Raw genomic sequence first — 19062 nt, forward strand, 5'->3', positions numbered from 1 at the left:
GACATTCCTCCCAAGTGCTTGGCATTTTTAGAATGTTTTGCTTTTGTTTTTGCTCTGACTGCAGCAAATTAACTGTGATATGAAAACACCTTTTTTTTTTCTTGTGCCTAGAATACCATGAGAGAAGCCACATCTGGGGAAGCACTGGGTGGGGGTTGGGGGTGGGGTGGAGTGGGGTGAGGTGGGGGGGTAGTGAGTTGCAGAGGATGGAGCCGGAGAGTGAGACAGTGGTTTCTCCGGAAGGAGAGGTAAAAGAGGCCCACAAAACAGAAGGATAGAACATCTGTGGTGAGATTCTCAGTAATGAATCATGTCCACGAGATTCCAAAAGGCCCCAGCCCTGTCCCCCAAAAGCTTCTTTGGACCCGGCACCCCCCAGCATAGCTTGTAAAATATATCATAGCCACATACACACCTGGCTCCAGCAGAGGCAGTGTGCCCTTATTTTTAAAACTGTGCACAGCATCATGCACAAGGAGGAAGAAATGACAAATTCTCCTCTCTATGACTTGGTATACGTGAGTCCTGGAGATACACTAAAAACTTTTGATGCCTTATGTGGATGTTGGTAGATGCTAAATGACAAATCCTATTTTGATGTGAAAGTCCCCAAGAAACTTATCGTTGATAAAATAACAGTGGGAGCTGGAGGTGGGCCCTCCTTTCCCACACATTTCTAGGTGGTTGCAGAGGAGGAGGGAGCCAGTTACTCTGATTTAATCGATTGTCATCCCTCACAGAATCCTGGTGTTTGAAAGCCGGAAAGGACCTTAGATATTTTCTCATTACTTTTACTCATCTGCTTTGCTCTCCTCTCCCTGTCATTTTAAGTGAAGGAAGAAAGCTGGAGGGACTCACCCAAGTTTCTAGTGCTTTCTCTTGCCAGCTAATTTGAAATCAGCTTGGATGAAAAGGATGGTCAACGTAGTTTTATCGATGCTGACAAGTGTACCACTCGGATCACCTCACATCTGTTAGAATGGCCGTCATCAAGAAGATAAGTGGAGTATTGGCGAGGATGTGAGGATGCTGCAGGGGTGGGGGGGAATGTAAACTGGTTCAGTCCCTGTGGAAAACAGTTGGGAGAACCTCAAAAAACTAAAAATAGAACTACTATGTGATCCAGCGATCCTGCTTTTGGGTATTTATCAGAAAGAAATGAAAAGATGTCAAAAAGATATCTTTGGTCACATGTTTATTGCAACACTATTCCCAACAGCCAAGATATGGATACAAGTTAAGTGTCTGTTAACAGATGAGTGGATAAAGAAGATGTGGTATGTGTACACACGCATGCCACAATGGAATGCACAATGGAATATTATTCAGCCATGAGTAAGAAGGAAATCCTGCCATTTACAGTGGGTGGACTTTGAGGGTATTATGCTAAGTGAGATAAGTCAGACAAAGACGAATACTGTACGATCTCACTTGTCAGTGGAATTTCAAAAAGCCAAACGTGTAGACACAGAGAATATAATGGTGGTTATTGGGGGTCAGAGGGCAGGGCAACTGGGGAGATGTTCAAAGGGTACAAACATACAGCAAAAAAAACCAAACCCAAGTGCACCACTCCAGGAGGTTGATAGTACAGGAGTCTGTGTCTGTGTCGGGGCAGTGGGTAGAGGAGACCGCTCTGCACTTGCCATTCAAATTGGCTATGAACACAAAACTTCTCTGAAAAATAAATCTATAAAGAGAATAGAAAAAAAAAAGATCCACCTTTTTTTGTGACAGTGAATTCAATAAGTTCAATTCACTTTATTTTTCTTTGTGATTATAATTTGTGGCTTTTCTTTATTCAAGGACATATATATATATATATATATTCTATATGTAGATAGTATATAGTATATATGTAGTGTGTGTGTATATATATATATAATAAGCATATTCTATATATACACACATACATATATTTTATACATGGGCTTACTACACCAGCATGACATTATTTTGAAAGACACATTACTGGATGCATCATTTGAATGAATGGAAGCTGAAAAGGAGAGATATACCTCAGCTCTAAGCCAATGTGATTTTTGCACCAGCCACATCATCTTTCTGGACTCCAGTATCTTTCTTGGCAAAGTGAGAGTATAGGACTAGATGGACTTTAATGACCCTGCAGCCCTAAAGGATCCCTGAGCGTAGAGCAAATGTCTGGAATTGTTTTTCCTTACCAGTGATGGTGAATCTGATCTTGGGCTCAGTGCTGTCTCACGGGGTCCTCGTATGACCCTCTTGAGGAAGGTGGTCTAAGTTTATGGTGAGGAAAGAGGCCCTGGCAGTACTTTTAAGGATCAGGCCTTGGGCTTCATTTGCATCTCTTGCTCTACTTACCTGAACACATGGTCTTGTTTTTAGAGTTGGCACGAGCCAGCCCGAAACCAAAGCCAAATATGTATTTCTGGATAAGTCACAGTCCTGTTTGCATCACAATGACTCAAAAGGGCTGAAAATTTGATGACCACAATTCAAGATAATGCAATGATTTGGAAGACTAAAGTATGTAATAAGGATTCTAACCAAAAGTCAGTAATCTTGGAGGGACTTTGTACAATTGAATAATGTGCTGAAGCATTTGAATAATGTGCTGAAAGTCTCTTATTGTTTTAAATCAATAGAGCCATAGTTTTTACTCTTATTCATCAATTCAACCTAAAATAATTTACTTGACCTTATACTACTATTATTTAGGACGATCTTAAAAATGAGTATCTTGAATTTCAAATACCCATGGTCAACAGCCTTTGAGAATATGCCAGTGATATAATAGAAAGCAAACTTAGGAGGTTAGTTATCCTAACATTCTGGAAATACTCACAATAGTGATCATCTAGACCCACCCCTCCTCCAAGATCTTTTCTTCACCTTCCTTTGAGTGAGCAAGGCTCTCCTCTAGGCTTCATCTAGAATTCTGTGAAGTTGGTCTGGGCACTCCAAACAGCAGTAAGTATCAGAAAACAAAATTTTTTCCTTCCTTCTTTCCTTCCTTCCTTCCTTCCTTCCTTCCTTCCTTCCTTCCTTCCTTCTTTCCTTCCTTCCTTTCCTCCCTCTTTCCCTTCCTTCCTTCTTTTCCTCTTTCCTTCCTTCTTTTCCTCCCTCCCACCCTCCGTCTTGTTTTGTTTTGTTTTGTTTTGTTTAGTTTTTCTCCTAACAGAGGATCTTATGAAAGTACTGCGGGCAACAAAGAAGAGACAAGATAGCAGTAAACCCATGAAAATGCCTGTGTACCTCTTGTTTGACCTTTGATGGCAGTAGAGACATCACAGATACTGAGAGCATTGGAGCAGCAGGCCCCAGGGAACCAGAAAGCTGGCACTGGAAGTCTCTTCAAGGGAAACATGAAATAGCTGGCTCCAGTTGTTTCCAGCTCTACAAACAAGGTACAATATGTGAAAACCCTTTATCTATTCTAAAGCACTCTGCAAATGTGGACTGTTCTTATTTGCTGAACCAGGAGAGGCTGTTAAGCAGATTCTGCTTCTGTCTGGAGCTATGGTACATTGCATAAGACAGGCAGGTGGGACAGTTTGGGGAACAAACAACCAGGAGGGCAATCAGAAGCCTGGGTTCTTGCTCTGGCTCCTATGCCACTGGGCAAATCTTTAAAACTGTGCCTTTGTTTTTCCTTTTATTTTTTAAAAGGGAGAGGGCATGTTGGAGGAAGGTAGGAATAGCTCTATGATCCTTCTTTTTGTCATTCCCCATCGTCAGATCCACTCTCCAAGCACTGATCATTTTATAGTTAAATTACTGTTGGTGATTTGTCCCTGTGTTCACCTTCAAGTAAGTTTTTCTCAGAAAGGCTATTTCAGATGCTGTTCACCTTCGCATTGGATTCAGCCGCTTAATTTAGGCTTTTCATGTCCTCTGCCAGTACTTCCACTTTGTCTGGCTTGAGAGTTGTTAAAAAAAAGTCTTTCAGTGTTGGTCTTTGGTGGTGATGTGAGGCCATGAGATGTGTGCAGAGCTCTGAAATATGTCATGGAGATATGGTCTCTGTACCCCATCATTCCTCTGGGTTATTTGCATCCATCATTTAGCTGCATGCTTCCCATACACTTTTATAGAACTCGAATCTCTTATCAGCTTGCCCAACTCTCAGCCTGGGACTTTTTATTGTAATCTTGCCATGTGACCGTGAGCTTCGAGAAAGAGCTCCAGAGTTCATTCTCTTCGACAACAAAGTGGCAGCCAACGGTAGCTCGTGCTTCTCTGCTTGTCCTCAGAGACTAGTGCCAAGGGCTCCAAGAACACTTTCGTGGCCTGAGCTCTCCTTGAATGCTGAAGCCACAGCCCAACAGCCACTTGCCGTAAAGAACAAGAAGCCTACCTACAGGCTTTGCATTAGGGCCAAAATCACCAGGAAAAATTGAGATCTTTGAAATGAGATGTTCTTGTTTATGATTAATAGTAACAATAGCTGTGCTTAATCAGACAGCAGGGGGACCTGTTGGGGAAGGGCAAAGTTTAGGGCAAGACATGATGTGAGGGATGAGGAAGACCTGGAAATGGGTGGTCGGATTTCATTCACACCAGGTGTCTTTGAATTTTAAAAAAGGAGCGATGAATCACAGACATTTATATGAAAGTATCATGCTTCAACTACAATTTGATAAATAACTGTAACAATCTCTGGGTTGTTTACTTACTACTGCTGGGCCCAAGAAGTGTATCACAATTAAAAAATAAACATATATGCACACAAACACACACACATGTGCGCGCAATTACCATGATCCAAGTTATCCAAAGTCCGCTTCAAAAAATATTCCTAAGCATTCATTTCACTTCTCACCCCAAAACTGTTTTTTTTTTAACTGAAAAATATGTAAAAGGCTTTTTCTTTAATTGATTTCATCAAGAAATCTTGACCAAAGAGGGGATGAAGCTTTCTTTGGTTGAGCCCTCACCATTAAAATCCTAATGCAATACTTCTTGTTCCTTGAAGACTGTTGTATAAAGAAGATTTAATTTTCCTGAGTAACTGGAAACATCTTCGTGAGGACATGTCTTGCACTAAAGATAGCCTCTGGGTTTTTGGATTTTATGTGAGGAGATAAATTAAGGCACTTTGCTGCCTTTGTGTTTTCTTCCCAGAGCTAGTCTAGCTGCTTCGTGTTTACTCCTTTTCTCTGGCACTCAAGGAGCTGCAAAGAGCAGAGGAAATGCTAGGCTTTTTCAAGTGCAGAGATGAGTGTTCTTCCCTGAAATGAACGCAGGCTGCTGTGACGGAGTTTTCTTAGGTCAAAATCCCTTCAAATAAAACTACAAAGTCATTGTTTTCTTGCCTCATTACACACAAATAATTTATTAATTTATATTGTGATTTTTCTTTCAGCTGAATGAGAGCTCTACGATTTTGCAAATAATTCCACACAGAAGCCAATCGCATGCACATTCCTGAGACTTTCATTTGCAATCAATAAGTTTGCTGTTGCTGTCAGCCTGTGCAATTTCTGTGATTAACCTGTGAAAAGTGTTCTCCTTCATGAATGCTCTTCAGAAATAAACAGATATTGTAAGAGGAGACAAGGGCAGGTTCCAGAACCTGAATTCTTGGTGATCTTAAATGATGATATATGAAAGAAAGAGAGAGAGAGAACAATTTGATTTGCTCCAACTAGGTTGTCCCAGAAAGGAGAAGAGCAGAAAAATTGCTCTGCCTAAGCAAACATGACATCAAGTCAGACAGGACTAGCATTCACAAAATGCAGTATCGAAGCTTCATTTAAAATATATATAGTCTGGATCTGAAAGACATTTAAATGCCGGTAATAAAAAAGTCTTTGCTCATTCTGTTTTTCTACTGCTATTTTTCTACTACTCCTTGGCAACAGCTTCTATCTCCTTTGAGATACTGTCCTAAGATTTGGAATGGGATTCCTTTGCTTTGGTTGAATTATGATTGAATCCAAAGTTTGAATAGGCAAAATAGCCATCCGATACTAATAATCAAGCTGACTTTCAAGCGATGCTGGTTTCCTAGGTCGATATAGACCCACCCCTCTTTTGTAACAAAGAATTAGAGTTCTCAAAAAAATTTAAACACAATCTTTACTAGTATATAGTTTGAGTGGAATTAGAACTAGTTATGTTTGGCATCCCCAAAGTGTTGTGAACTTCTTGATTATGCTCTAACCACCTATCCTTGGTTCAAATTAGTGCACAATAAATATTTGTTGAATGAATGAAGGATTCTCTTCTTTTTCATGCAAGATTTGTCTTAAGAGTTGGAGAGAGTAATGAGGTAGATTTTTATCAATTTAAAAATCTTGCCTTGGTCATACATGTTTGTGGATGACAATATGACCATTCATTCACATGTCTATTTTCACTCTTGTGTGAGACACAGAGCGACACATGTCGCCACCTTCTTGCCAGTAGGCCCCCTTTGGCCAATGAGCTGTGAATAGTGTGCTGTGCCCCTTCTGGGTGGAGACTCCGATAGTTGTCTTTGGCACATTCTCACTTTCCCCTACTGTAACAGGTAAAGCTCCAGATGCTGACTGCTCTAAGACCCTGGGTCCTAGAATGAGGGTAATGATCATGTGCAGGTGCCCCACAGAAAACCGACAAAGCATACTTGGCATGATCGAGAAGTAAACTTGGTTATTTGTGAGTCATTTTGGGGGCTGTTTGTAGGTTCCGCAATTGCCTTGCTTGGCTTATTCAGATCGATAAAATATTAGGAAAGCTCCTGAAGATATTACTCAAACCCAACTTCCAAAAAATTATTTGTTAACCTAGCAATATAGTGGTGCTGTTGCTGCTGCCGGTTCATTTACTTACCATCAACCTCACTTTTTTTTAATAGGTTGGCCAGTCTTCTAGGTGTTAGAAAATACCCATGAAGTCAGAGCCTTTGACGATAATGACCATGAATGAGCTTAAGTAATAAAATTATTGTGTATTGCAGATATCTTTCTACCTTTAACATTTATGAAGCGAAGTCAATTTTCACTCAAACAGGTTTCTTTTCATCTGGTTTTCTCTACAATGTTTATGCCTGAGGTTTATTGCTAGCAGTAAAGAGTGTCCAAGTATGTTATGGGAATAGCCAAATTCCCAGTGCTTTAAAATGTATTCCATAGGCCCCAGAGTCAGTTAAAAGCTGATTGATTATACAGCAAATACATCAAAACTGGTATTTATGAAATATCCCATTTCTTCAGCTCTATCTCTCATAAGCGTGAACATCACATTTGGGAGTTGTGGTGTGAATATCTCAGACAGCTATGAGAAAAAATTACTGCAGAGTTTCTGGGACAAAGTGAAGGTTCTTTAAGCTGCTCAATAAGTTAATAAAAGATCTATGTCAACGGATGCCTCTTATGAACACATATTTTAAAAGGTGTAGTTTAAGTAGTTTAGTATGGCTTGTCTATTCATGCTTTCATATTTAAGTCATCAAAACACTTATTACATAGCTGGATAAAGGACAAATATTCTGAATGAGTGTGTAGGGGGACTTTTTCATCAGACTGGTTCAGGACTGACAGCAAAGTTTCTGTTTAATTTGTTCAAGATATCGACAAAAAGTTCTGACTTAAGAAGGCAGAACGAGCTATGGGATAGCCCATAGCTTGTAGCATTTCAAAGATGCTACAGGGGTTTTAATGTTCTCAGTTTGCATATTTGGTCAACGATAATTCATTGGATAATACATCTTCCACATATTTTTTATTGGTGTAATCTATCTTAGATTACAAAAATCAAACTCCTATTTCCTATATGTTAACATTTTATGGACTCTATGCTAGCTATTATTCCCTAGAGGAGATAGAGTGTGTCTAACAGGTTTGACAAGCTATGTTTCTTTTTTTTTTTTTTTCAAATAGTAACTCTTGCCTTTTTGATGATGCTAGCACTAAACAACATGCTATGATATAGATTGTACATGATAGTTAGCTTTACTTAGTGCTATGCAGCAGAGAAGAAGCCGGTACATACATCATTGATTGACTGATGCATAAAGGATGCATCAATTTAGAGTTAGCTGCAGTCTAGGAATTCTGAAAGAAATTTTCATGTCTGACAGGGAAAGTAAGCATGTCAACATACCATCAAACAGATGGAAAATCTGTATAGCCGTATTCAGTGTATGAAACTATTACATTTCATTTTTATGACATAGAGGTCAGCAAAGCTCCAGTTTAAATATGTCTGAGGACAAGAGACAGTTTAACAGAGTTAAAATGGTTTTGTTAGTCAAATCCCCCCTAAAATGATTATAAGGACCACTTATACCTAAATGGTGCGAAAGATCCCCAGCCTTTTAAAATGGGTGGCATGACTTTATTTCATTGAGAATCCATGTGATTCTCTGAACATGTTGTAAAGAAGTGAGGCGGAGCCAAAAGGGAGGAACATCTCTCAGGGGGGAACACAGCCAGTGGGGCATTTCCTCTTCTTTCTCCCCAAGGTATACAACCCAATCCAATTGAACACAGCCTTGCTTGAGCTGAAAGAAATATCTAGGCTTTTCCAGTTTCACTGCTCTTCCACATTCCTCAAAGAATAGCTTCTCAAGGATGTAAAATCAGTCCACTGTCCACAAACTGAAAATTCCTCATAAGGCACAGGCATTCCAGGCAAGGTTTCCAACAGTGCATATCATTGAATTCGATTTGTGCCTCCTCCAAGCCCATGGAATAAGCAGGATATCCTACAGATAGGCCATCATTTTTTGTGTGTGTCTTATGCTATTCCCTACCTGGGTCTCATCAACCACAAGCCTCCTAACTGGAAAGAAACCTGTGTGGGGCAGCTCTCCCAGCTACCGCACGCTGCTGCTGTCATCTGGGGAAGCGCAGAAACCGAGACCCAGTAAGTTGGGTGGTTTAGTTTTAATGTTTTGTATTTTCTCCCTGCTTTGAAAGCTCACTGTATTTTGCTGCTGTTATTACTACAGGTTCATTGAAAATGAAACTGGGGTGTCTCAGTGGGGTTTTGCAGTAAAGAGATAAAGCAGGTTCAGGCAAGACTAGGCAGTTCACAATTTGAAGTGGATTGAGCAGTAGCCATTTGTTTGCTGGTGAATGGGGCATAATTTATGCAGTGGCAGCAGAGGCTGAAAGCCAGTTTGGCCTTGACCCATTTATCTTTAGAAAACTAATTAAAATGGAGAATCTGGTTTACTGTTATTGAGGTTTTACTTTTTCCTGCTCCGGCCAAGCAAAGACAGAGGGGTGTGTGTGTGTGTGTGTGTGTGTGTGTGTGTGTGTGTCTGGGTAGAAGTAGGAAATATCAGTTTCACCTAAAGACAGTGGCTGAGGCCCTAGATAATAAAGCAGTTTCTTAAATACAGCCTGACATCCTTTTGAAATGCAAAATAGTGGATTTAGCTGGATGCAGAATCCTTTGAGGTGACAATGAAATGCCATGGCAATTTAAAATGAACAACAGACAGTTTCCCCAAATCTTTACAACCAAGACATCCTAAATCACACCAAAATGGCCCCAAAGAAGCAGAGAAGAACATTTTTACGACCAGCATTTAACTCTGAAACTGTATTAACCATTAGGTAGGAATGTTACCAGAAAGTGAGTTGCTTTGTCCATTTTCTTTCATAATAATAAAATAAAGTGCATAACTTAATGTTTTGCAAGTTCTTAAATCTATACGCAATAATGTCAATAATTCATATTTGGCACCAATGGCGAACCAGTGAATTTCAAAAGTAGCACTGTATTTTTGGCCCAGTTAAAGAAGATTCTAGGGGGCCAACAGGGAAGTCCAGCAGACAGGGTGGGGGTGGAGGATGATATTATGATTTGCATTCCTTCCAACATTCAAGGAAGTCATTCCTCTTGGGGGAAAGCTACAAGGCCCCTGCTAACCATAAGATCAGGAGATCTGACTGGCTCAGTGGCTGAAATACCTGGATATATCAGGAGAATGTGTTGGGAAAGGCAGACACATACTACCTGAGCCAGACCTACTCTAATTTTCTCAAATGAACCAAACTAATAGGACCCTGATTTGTTTTTACCCATGATGTTTCCTCCCCATTTCCCAATTAGCATCAGGGGACCTCCAGCCATCTGTCTTCCCTGTTCTTTCTTCAAGGTCTCTTCTTCCAGAGTATTCCTGTTCCACATTTACCTCTTAACTTTCTTTTCTCATTCAAGCTGCCCTGGGCTCAGAGAACTGTGATGATGAATGGGAATATGACTCAGGGGACAATTTCCTTTTAAAGAAATGAATTTTAACAAAGGAATTCACTGCCTGAATTTAAGGCCAGGCAGACATGGAGCACCATGATGTCATAGGTGTGCTGCATGAATAAATATGTGCCCTTCAGGTGAGAGTCATCTTCTCTCCTGGGTTCACAATGCTATGCAGGGTTCAAAACTTTATTAAAAGGTATTATCAGCATGGGACAGTAGTATGAAAACCATATTAGAAAACTTAACTATCTGATTATTATGGTTAATATATAGAGTCAGGTAAGATAACCTGGGTGTGCTGTCCTCAGCCCCAACACAAGCCACTTTGTAGTAAAAAAAATATCCAGTGCTCCATCCCTGAATGCTCTAAAAGACATCAGTAAATTCAAGAAAGAAAGGGGGGAAAAAAGAGTAAACAACCCATACCACCAACTGTTTCTTAACCCTCTAAATTCTCTGTCCTTGCTAATGGAAAAATTAGCTCCTTATGCTTGAGAGCTGATGTTGGTTTGTTGTTATTATTAGCGAGGTAATTATTCGCTCAGCACAAGAAGAAAAAAGCCAATATATTCTATCAGGGAAGAGCTGGTCTTTCAGGCAGACTACACATAGTCTGAACATTGGGATAGAATTTAAATCAGCTACCACCAAATGAGTTAGTCTAACACAAAGCTTAGATTGAAAACCTTGCCATTGGGAAAGAATACCAAAATGGTTGTCAACCATAAATACCAAGTGGAGAGGAAGCTGATAAACCTGTCAGTCATGCTAAGTGTTCAACGCGCTCTAGACAGTCTGGAAAGGGAAAGCGGAGTTGGACTTTCTCAAGAACTCTCTGGAATGACTGTATGAAGACAAACGAGGATGAGAATAGGAAAAAAGAAGACCAAAGCTTACACTATGTTGCATTGTCCTCCACACAATCCTCTGGGAAGCAAGAGGAAAACAAATTTAAAGGAAAAAGAAAGAGAGATTATTCTATACATAATAGCACAGCAAGGTATATCGTTCAGCTTTGTAGGCTGGCATTCCACCCACCTCCGCCCCAAACTCCCTCAGAATTACCAGTAGAATATTTGAGAAGCCTGTACACACAGTACGATGTTGAATACTTACTGGAGGGTTCATTGATCTAAATCATCACCAACTTGATGAATGAACTTCCACGACTGTTTTTTTTTCTTTTAAATCCACATTTATAAAATATATTCCTCTCAGATACATAATTTAAAGTATATTTTACTCTGATTAATCAGCTGGAGTAAATAACAGACACTCCCTGCCCAGTGTGCTCAGAGCTATATGTCACATTGTGCTCAACTGTCTGAACTGTATGACTGATTGTCTTCCACAGAGGATAATCTGAAATATCTCTGTTCTGAGATCTTCAGAACCAAACTCTTATAGGTTCATGTACTTTTACAATCTGTACTTCCAGTGACATTCCAGTGGAGGTTCCCATAAAAAAAATTCATAGTTTCATGTTAAATTACATAAGAGAATGCATGAAGTATAAATTTAAGAAAAAAAGGAAGAAAATCAATCTTCTGCAAATAATCACTTCTGGTCTTTTTACTTGAAAATCAGCAAAAGTAGGCAGAGACAGAGGGCCACTAGGGTGGGTGTTGGTAACAGGAAAGAAATGTTTGTTAACCAAAATACTTGATGGCATTTGTATCTTCAACAAACCAGGCTGCTGGCAGGTAGGACTGTGATAGTCTTTGATGAGTCAGCTTTTCATCAGCAGCTGAGTCTATACAAATGTATTCATTCATTATTGGATGATAAAAAAAAAAAACAAAAAACAAAAACCTTAGGGTAGTATGTCTGAAAGCCACTACCTAAACTGATTTTTATGCCCATATATCTTTAGAGGAACAATGGGAATAGCTTCCTAGTGATATAAAAGAATTTAATAGAGGTTAAATGATGGAATTGATGTATTTTAAGAAAGAGTTTTGCTTTTAATTATTTTATGAAAGCTCTAGCAACAATTTGCCCAGGTTGGGGTTAGGAGCTTTATTTCTAAAACAAACCCCATAATTACTAGTTCACATAAAACATAGCTTTACAATAACTGACATAAAAACACTGACTGAAAGATTCCAAAGTTGATTAACACAGGTACTCATTTTAAGTGTAGTAAGAAGCAACGCCCCAAGAGCTTTACAGTTTAGTTATTTTCACTTTGGCAAAAGCTGTGGGGTGACTGGGATATTTTTTTGATGCTGTCCTTGAAGCGTTTTCTCTGCTGAAACACTTGGAGAAGTTAAGGGAAGTCTTTTCCAATTATCCTTCTTTTTTTGGACACATGCTTCTTATAAATATTCAGGAAACATCTCTTTAGGAGAAAATTAAAACAGGAGTAGGTAACACGAGATTTGTTTATAAATAGTCAAAATAGGCTATAATATATGGCAGACCCATCAAGAGAGTTCACCAATGCCAGTATCTTGAAGATGATTTTGTCTGACTTTTGACATATAAGGTGTCAAATAAACAGTTGGTCTAAGGTAACTGCTTTACTTTTCCACTATTCAGAAATACACAGAGCCCTCAGAGGGAAGAAAGCCTTGGGGGCGGGGGCAGGGGCTGCAAAAGAAGATTCTAATGGTAGTTAGCTTTGGGCCTAGTTTGTGTTTCTCAAGAATAACCTGTGTATGTAGTTCCTTTTGATGTGGAAACAGCTCCTTGCCCTTTGGGACTAGGGAAGCGGCTCCAGGTTGATTGAGGGCTGGCTGTGAATTACAAATCACTAATTCCTACAATTTGGGAATTTAATCCAATAAAACATTAATAAATCTTCCATTCTCGCATACAGAGCCTGAGGTCACACCTATGAGGATGTAAGTACCATGCGTTGTCAGAGAACATTATAGAATAAAACTGACTTGGATTTAAATTCCTATGCACTGAATCTGACCCTTACGCACTCAGTCTGGTCCTTGGTTTTTACCCATGATCATGTGATTAGCCATTACTTACTTTTTTCGGAAGGAAATTGATTGAACATATTTTGGGGGGTGTAGAAAAATAGAAGAGCCTAAATCAGTTGGCTATTCACCAATAGTCTTCAAGACGTTTATATTTGGGGCATTTTGAAGATCAGAAATAAATTTCCTTTAAAAAAGAAGATTCAAATTCCAATTCCCTTATCTATCAGATATTATACATCATGTGAAAATCTCAAAGCACTGATGCTTTATTTAGGTTTGCTAAATTGCATACATACTGCTGTCTTGAGAAAAATATTTTTCTGCTCTATTTCCCATTTGAGTGTGTGTGTGTGTGTTTATTTCTCCTGGAGAGGAGAGAAAACTATGCTTCTGTTTCAAAGGGAAAAACATTAATTAGTAGTCATAGATATCATTATATTGATTCAATGCAATTTTAACTAAGTGCATAATGCATCTAAATTGTTTTTAAATTTTACTTTACTGTGGTAGGAACACTTAATATGAGAGCTATCTCTTAACAGATTTTTAAGTGCACAAAACAGGATTGTTATCTAGAGGCACAATGTTGTACAGCAGATAGCTAGGACTTACTCGTCTTGCACTGTGCCCCAGCTCTTAAATTAGAATTTATGAAAGTTCTGAAAAGCGTGAATTATCCCAATAACTAAGTTAGAGCCAACTAAAATAGAAAACCACCAACAACAACAACAAAAAAGAGGGAGAGAGAGACGGAGAGAACACAAATCCATACTCACCATTTATGCTTTGGGTAAAAGGATATTAATATACAGAGGAGTTTGTAAAGTAAAACCTCAAACAATGTAATCTCATGACAACCATCATTTGTTTAAAACAATTGGCTAGTTGTTCAGGGGAATCTAATTGGTTGTTTAAAAGAAATAAAGTGACTACTTTTAAACTCTTCCTGAAACTGTGAATACATAATAGAAATTACCAAGGTAAAATAGAAGGTTGAAGCAATACCCGCATGATTCCTTTTTTGGAACCTACACCCAAGAGGGGTTTTATTTGCTAATAAACAGTGATAAATTTATAACATAATTTAGCGGCTAATGACTCCACTTACCCCTTCACTTTGGCTTTTCGTGGATAGGCCTTTATGTCATAAGTACATTTGATTTTTATAGGCAGAGATGCTGAGATGTACTTACATGGAGGCCAAACTCAACCAATTTAATCTTATGCGTCCTGCATTGTGGAAGGATATTAACTAAAGTGATAAAGTATCACAGTGACTAATAAAAGTATTTTCATAACCAGAAACCCTTGAGATCTGAGTTTATATGATACAATCAGATGTGGTTCAAGTATTTTAGGTTCTTAAGGTTTTTATCTGTTAATTTTACATCAAGATAATTGGCAAGGCAATATTAACAGCACTAACAGTTGCAGGTATATAAATTGTTTATGGTGCTATAAATCGCATTGAAAATAATCGGGCAGTATTTCTTTGAAATTATGAGCTTTTAATTTTTTATAGCAAAATTTGATTTTTAAAACACATTAAAAAATTGTGTTTACTATGTTTATGGTTGTATTCTCCAAGTAAATTGCTCTGCTGGTAGATATCATTCTGGTCCCCCGACACACATTTCAGTGGATCAAAGAGTGGCTATGCTTAAGGCTTCCGACTTTTAAAAGACACACAAAAAAGAAAAAAAAAATGGTAGTAACATTGACTTAGGGGTTCTTGCTAAGGTCTTTCAAACAGAAAATTTTACATACAAGAAGGCACAATAAAATCACAGTGTACCATAACTGAGTAAATAACAGGAGCAGGTGACTAAGAAATGTACTATTGTAATTATATCTCTGGAAGATATAGTAACTTAGTCTTCAGATTAATATTTCCGAAGAAGTATGAAGTTGAAGATTTGGCCACTGCATGAGTGGATTAATAGTGATAAGATGCCTTAAATAATCTAATTCATGGCCTAAAAGGAAGATCTCATTATTTTTCAATATTCTAATTAAGACCAGGAGCAGATATAAGAATGAGATGACTTTTACAACCAACTTTTTCAGAGTCCCATCACATTTCCTGAAGAATAACCTCGATAACAGAAAGTGCCCACAATGGCCATCAATCCAAGAGAACTCACCAGCCGGTCCAAGCTGGTGCCTGCAGCAGTCGTGGGTCTCTCCTCGGGATTGTAAGGCCTGAACCTCGTATTAAAATTTTCAGGAGCTGAGCGAGCAGATCGGAGGGCTGGAGCAGGTTTGGGCTGGCCACACCCCTGAAAGACCTAGAAGAACCATTGAAAGGTCAAGAAAGTTACACAGTGAGTTGCTTCCTAAGATCATGGTGCAGAAACAGGCAATGCAATGGCTTTCCCATTTTTCATGGGACTCCTACCTCCAAAAAATTCAAATCTCTAAATTTAAGCAATTGCTAACATAACAGGAAGAATGGACTAGTTGGGGTATCTGACTGTATTCCTTGACTCTTTTTCAACATATATAGCCAGTCTTAATTATTTCCAGATTCTGTATTTGTGAATTTGCCTACTTGCTAAAATTACTCTGCAAGCCCCAAATCAATAGTCACACGCTTCTGTAGATGTGGACTTGACTGGCTGTACGTTCATGTTCCCAGCTGAAGCTAAACAAAGTGACACTCTGCCTTCATGTTTCAGCTCCCATGCTAAAAACAAGTGTCCTTTCCATGGCCTATTTAGTGCCCTGTTTTTCACATGCTTGTGCTTTTACTTGGCAATTTCCCTGTTTAAAATGGTCCACAAGGGGATGCCTGAGTGGTTCAGTGGTCGAGCATCTGCCTTTGGCTCAAATCGTGATTCTGGGGTTCTGGGATCGAGTCCCACACTGGTCTCCCTAAGGCGAGCTTGCTTCTCCTTCTGTCTATGCCTCCGCCTCTCTCTCTGTGTCTCTCATGAATAAGTAAATAAAAATCTAAAACAAACAAACAAACAAACAAAACAAAACAAAACAAAAAAGGAAAAAGGCCCCGAAGCTCAGTGCTGAAGGGCTGGCTGGCAATCCTGAGCACAAGTGGCTGTGATGTGCCATATGGAGAAAATATATGTATTAGATACACTTGGTTCAGGCATAAGTTCTAGTGTACTTGAGCTCAATATGAATGAATCAACAGTAGATATTAAGTAAGGTGTCTTTAAGGAGAAATACATGTAGCCTGAGTCTTGTTTGATTGACAAAAAAGTGACTAAAAGCTCTTGCAGGAGCCTAGCCCTGTGTTTCCAGCAGTTCGGTATTTGCAAATTCAGTATTTGCAGCTACTTTATGAAACATAATTACCATAAATAATGAACCTCAACTGCACTAAAAATAGGAGTTGTAATAGTTACATCACAGGATGATTTTAGGAGTAAGTGAATTGTGACCAAGACATTTTCATGTATTTGAATTTGGCATTGAGTAAATATCCGTGGTGGATTCCTGTTAGGGTGACAAATGTATTTTGTGCAGAGCATATAAGGCCAAGAAACCTGAGTGCCCCCCTCTTTGAATAAGGAAAACCTGTACTGGAAGAGTTCTTTGAAAACACTCTCAGGAGCAAAGGTGTGGAAATAGGACAAGCCAATGTGGTAAAATCCCTATAATGACAGTTCCCTCTAATTTTGTTGTTGACAGCTGTTCGTGTCCCAGTTAGGTTTGCTTCCGGGAAATCAAACATTTCATTGTAATGACCTTAGGGATGGAGCAGGCAGCTCTTTCCCACCATGGTGACTTCACTCAGGGCCGGCTGAGGATGCTTCCTTGGCTGTATTTAGAAGCTTCCTACTCTGCTAGTTATCAAGAGCTAATACGTTTACTAGAATTACAAAAACTATAGTCATATTTTCAGAAAGTTTTGATAAGTTGAATTAGATGTTTCTTCAATTTTTGCACAGGAGGTGATTGCACTCCTAGATACTTATTTTGGTAAACTTTCTGGGATTATTTACTTCAGCTAATTTTTAACCTGCATGTGTATGTTTAGCATGCATGCCTATCAGTTTTATTCTTTGAGTCTGCTTTACTCTAAAATAAGCATTTTTCATCAGGCATATTATGGGATTCCACTGAGGTACACAGAGAGCCCTCGAATGCCATTCCCAATGACTAATTCCATCTCGAGACACAATTTATTCAGTTTTACCACTACAGTTAATTTCTCTTTTGTCGTATTCAAAAGTTCTCCTTCAACTCAGCATTTTGCAGAGCAGGAGCACTTTGTCTTGGCATTCTTCGAGATTGGTCTTAACACACTATTGATTCTTCTTTCGCACAATTTCTGAAGTTGATGGTGTAAACCAGTGTGATAAAGATAGTGGGCCCTCTCCTCCCTAGTGCCTAAATCACTTCCCAGTGGCAAGGTCATTGCTGATGGAGGGTATTAACATTTCCAAAGCTGGCGGGTTTTGTTGAGTGTGCTATTTTGGATTGCTCCGAATATGACAGCTGACTTTTAGAAAGTGTAAGGCCTAAGGCAAAACAATGCTAATCGCCTTGCTGGGATTTCTTGAGGCCCAGCACTGAAAGGGTTAACAGATCTTCTTAATTTGCCCTTTGGGAAAAATCTGGCTCACTGGTTTAAATTAAATCAAAGGAACAAGAAATGCCCTGAAAGAATATTAGGGCCCTAGAGGGAGATACCTCATCATAAGAGAAAACCTTACCACTTGTTTGATTTTTTTTTCTTTTAAGAGTGTTAATTATAATAATAGAACATGAGTAAGTCCACATAGCCTCCTCGCTTTCTGTTATTTGTATCAGGTTTGGATTTAAGGTGGCTTCAGCGCAGAAACTGCGGAGAGTATGATCCAAACAGAAGAGAGCTCTGACTTGTAATTATTATGGAAACATGTCACCCCATAATCAGCTGGAGACCTACAGAAAAATCTGTCATAATAGGTCAGGATATGAATCTTGAAGTCCTTCAACAGATTCTATTTTACCCTTAGAAAAAAAGGAATGGTCATAAAGAAGTCCTTCCGTATGGAAATGCCATGCCTAGGGATCAAGAGTTGTTTTTCGGAACTTCACAAAACCTGTAGGGAACAGTTGCAAAGGAAACTGAAGCACCCACGCACCCTGTCAGGAATGATGGGGAACCCTTGTCTGATTCTCATTGACATATATCCATCATATTATTTAGATGAGTTACAAAGTGAAAATCAATGATTCCATTTTTTTTAAGACGATTTTATTTATTTATATGAGACAGAGAGAGAAAACACAGATGAGTTGTGGTGGGGGAGGGCTAAGGGTTAGGGAGAGGCAGATATCCCCCCTCCCCAGCAGGGAGCCTGACCCAGGGCTCAATCCCAGGACCCTGAGGTCATGATCTGAGCCAAAGGCAGACGCTTAAGCAGCTAAGCCACCTAGGTGCCCGTGATTTCATTTTTAATACATGCAATCTGTTAGCTAGACAACATGTTTTTAAAACATGGGGTTCATGGGGTGGTTGACAAAAGGAATTCTTGTACAGGACACTTTGACCTGAGACCATTTTCTGAGCTTACTATAGGAGCAGTTCCTTTTTTTTTTTTTTTTTTAAAGATTTTATTTATTTATTCATGAGAGACACACAGAGAGAGGCAGAGACAGAAGGTCAGCTTTACTGGGAGTCCAATGTGGGACTCAATCCCAGGACTCCAGGATCATTACCTGAGCCAAAGGCAGACGTTCAACCACTGAGCCACCCAGGTGTCCTGCTATAGCAGCAGTTAAGACAAAGTTCTTTGGCTCAGGAGGCCTAGGGCCATGTTACTATAAGGACCAATAAGCCTTTTTCCTGGTGGTCTGAGCACCCCGATATATTAGATTTTGAATAGGAAAGAAACAGATGAGGATAATGTGGGCCAGTTAAGTGAGAGGTAAAATGAGGTTAGCTTACATGAGAATCAGCAGATCAAGATTCTATCCTGAGAAGCAGTCAAGGCTG

At 39.2% G+C, this 19062-nt stretch overlaps 1 protein-coding gene across 1 annotated transcript in view; it reads right to left on the minus strand.

Moving 5' to 3' along the window:
• Window positions 1–19062, minus strand: part of GPC6 (glypican 6) — a 1091020-nt gene that overhangs the window by 70766 nt on the left and 1001192 nt on the right. The window contains exon 6 of the mRNA XM_041731333.1: window positions 15260–15403. Within this exon, the coding sequence (XP_041587267.1) occupies window positions 15260–15403 (144 nt within the window). The remainder of the gene's footprint in view (window positions 1–15259; window positions 15404–19062) is intronic.

The sequence above is a fragment of the Vulpes lagopus genome, chromosome 16 (genome assembly GCF_018345385.1).
Source record: "Vulpes lagopus strain Blue_001 chromosome 16, ASM1834538v1, whole genome shotgun sequence".
NCBI lineage: Eukaryota > Metazoa > Chordata > Mammalia > Carnivora > Canidae > Vulpes > Vulpes lagopus.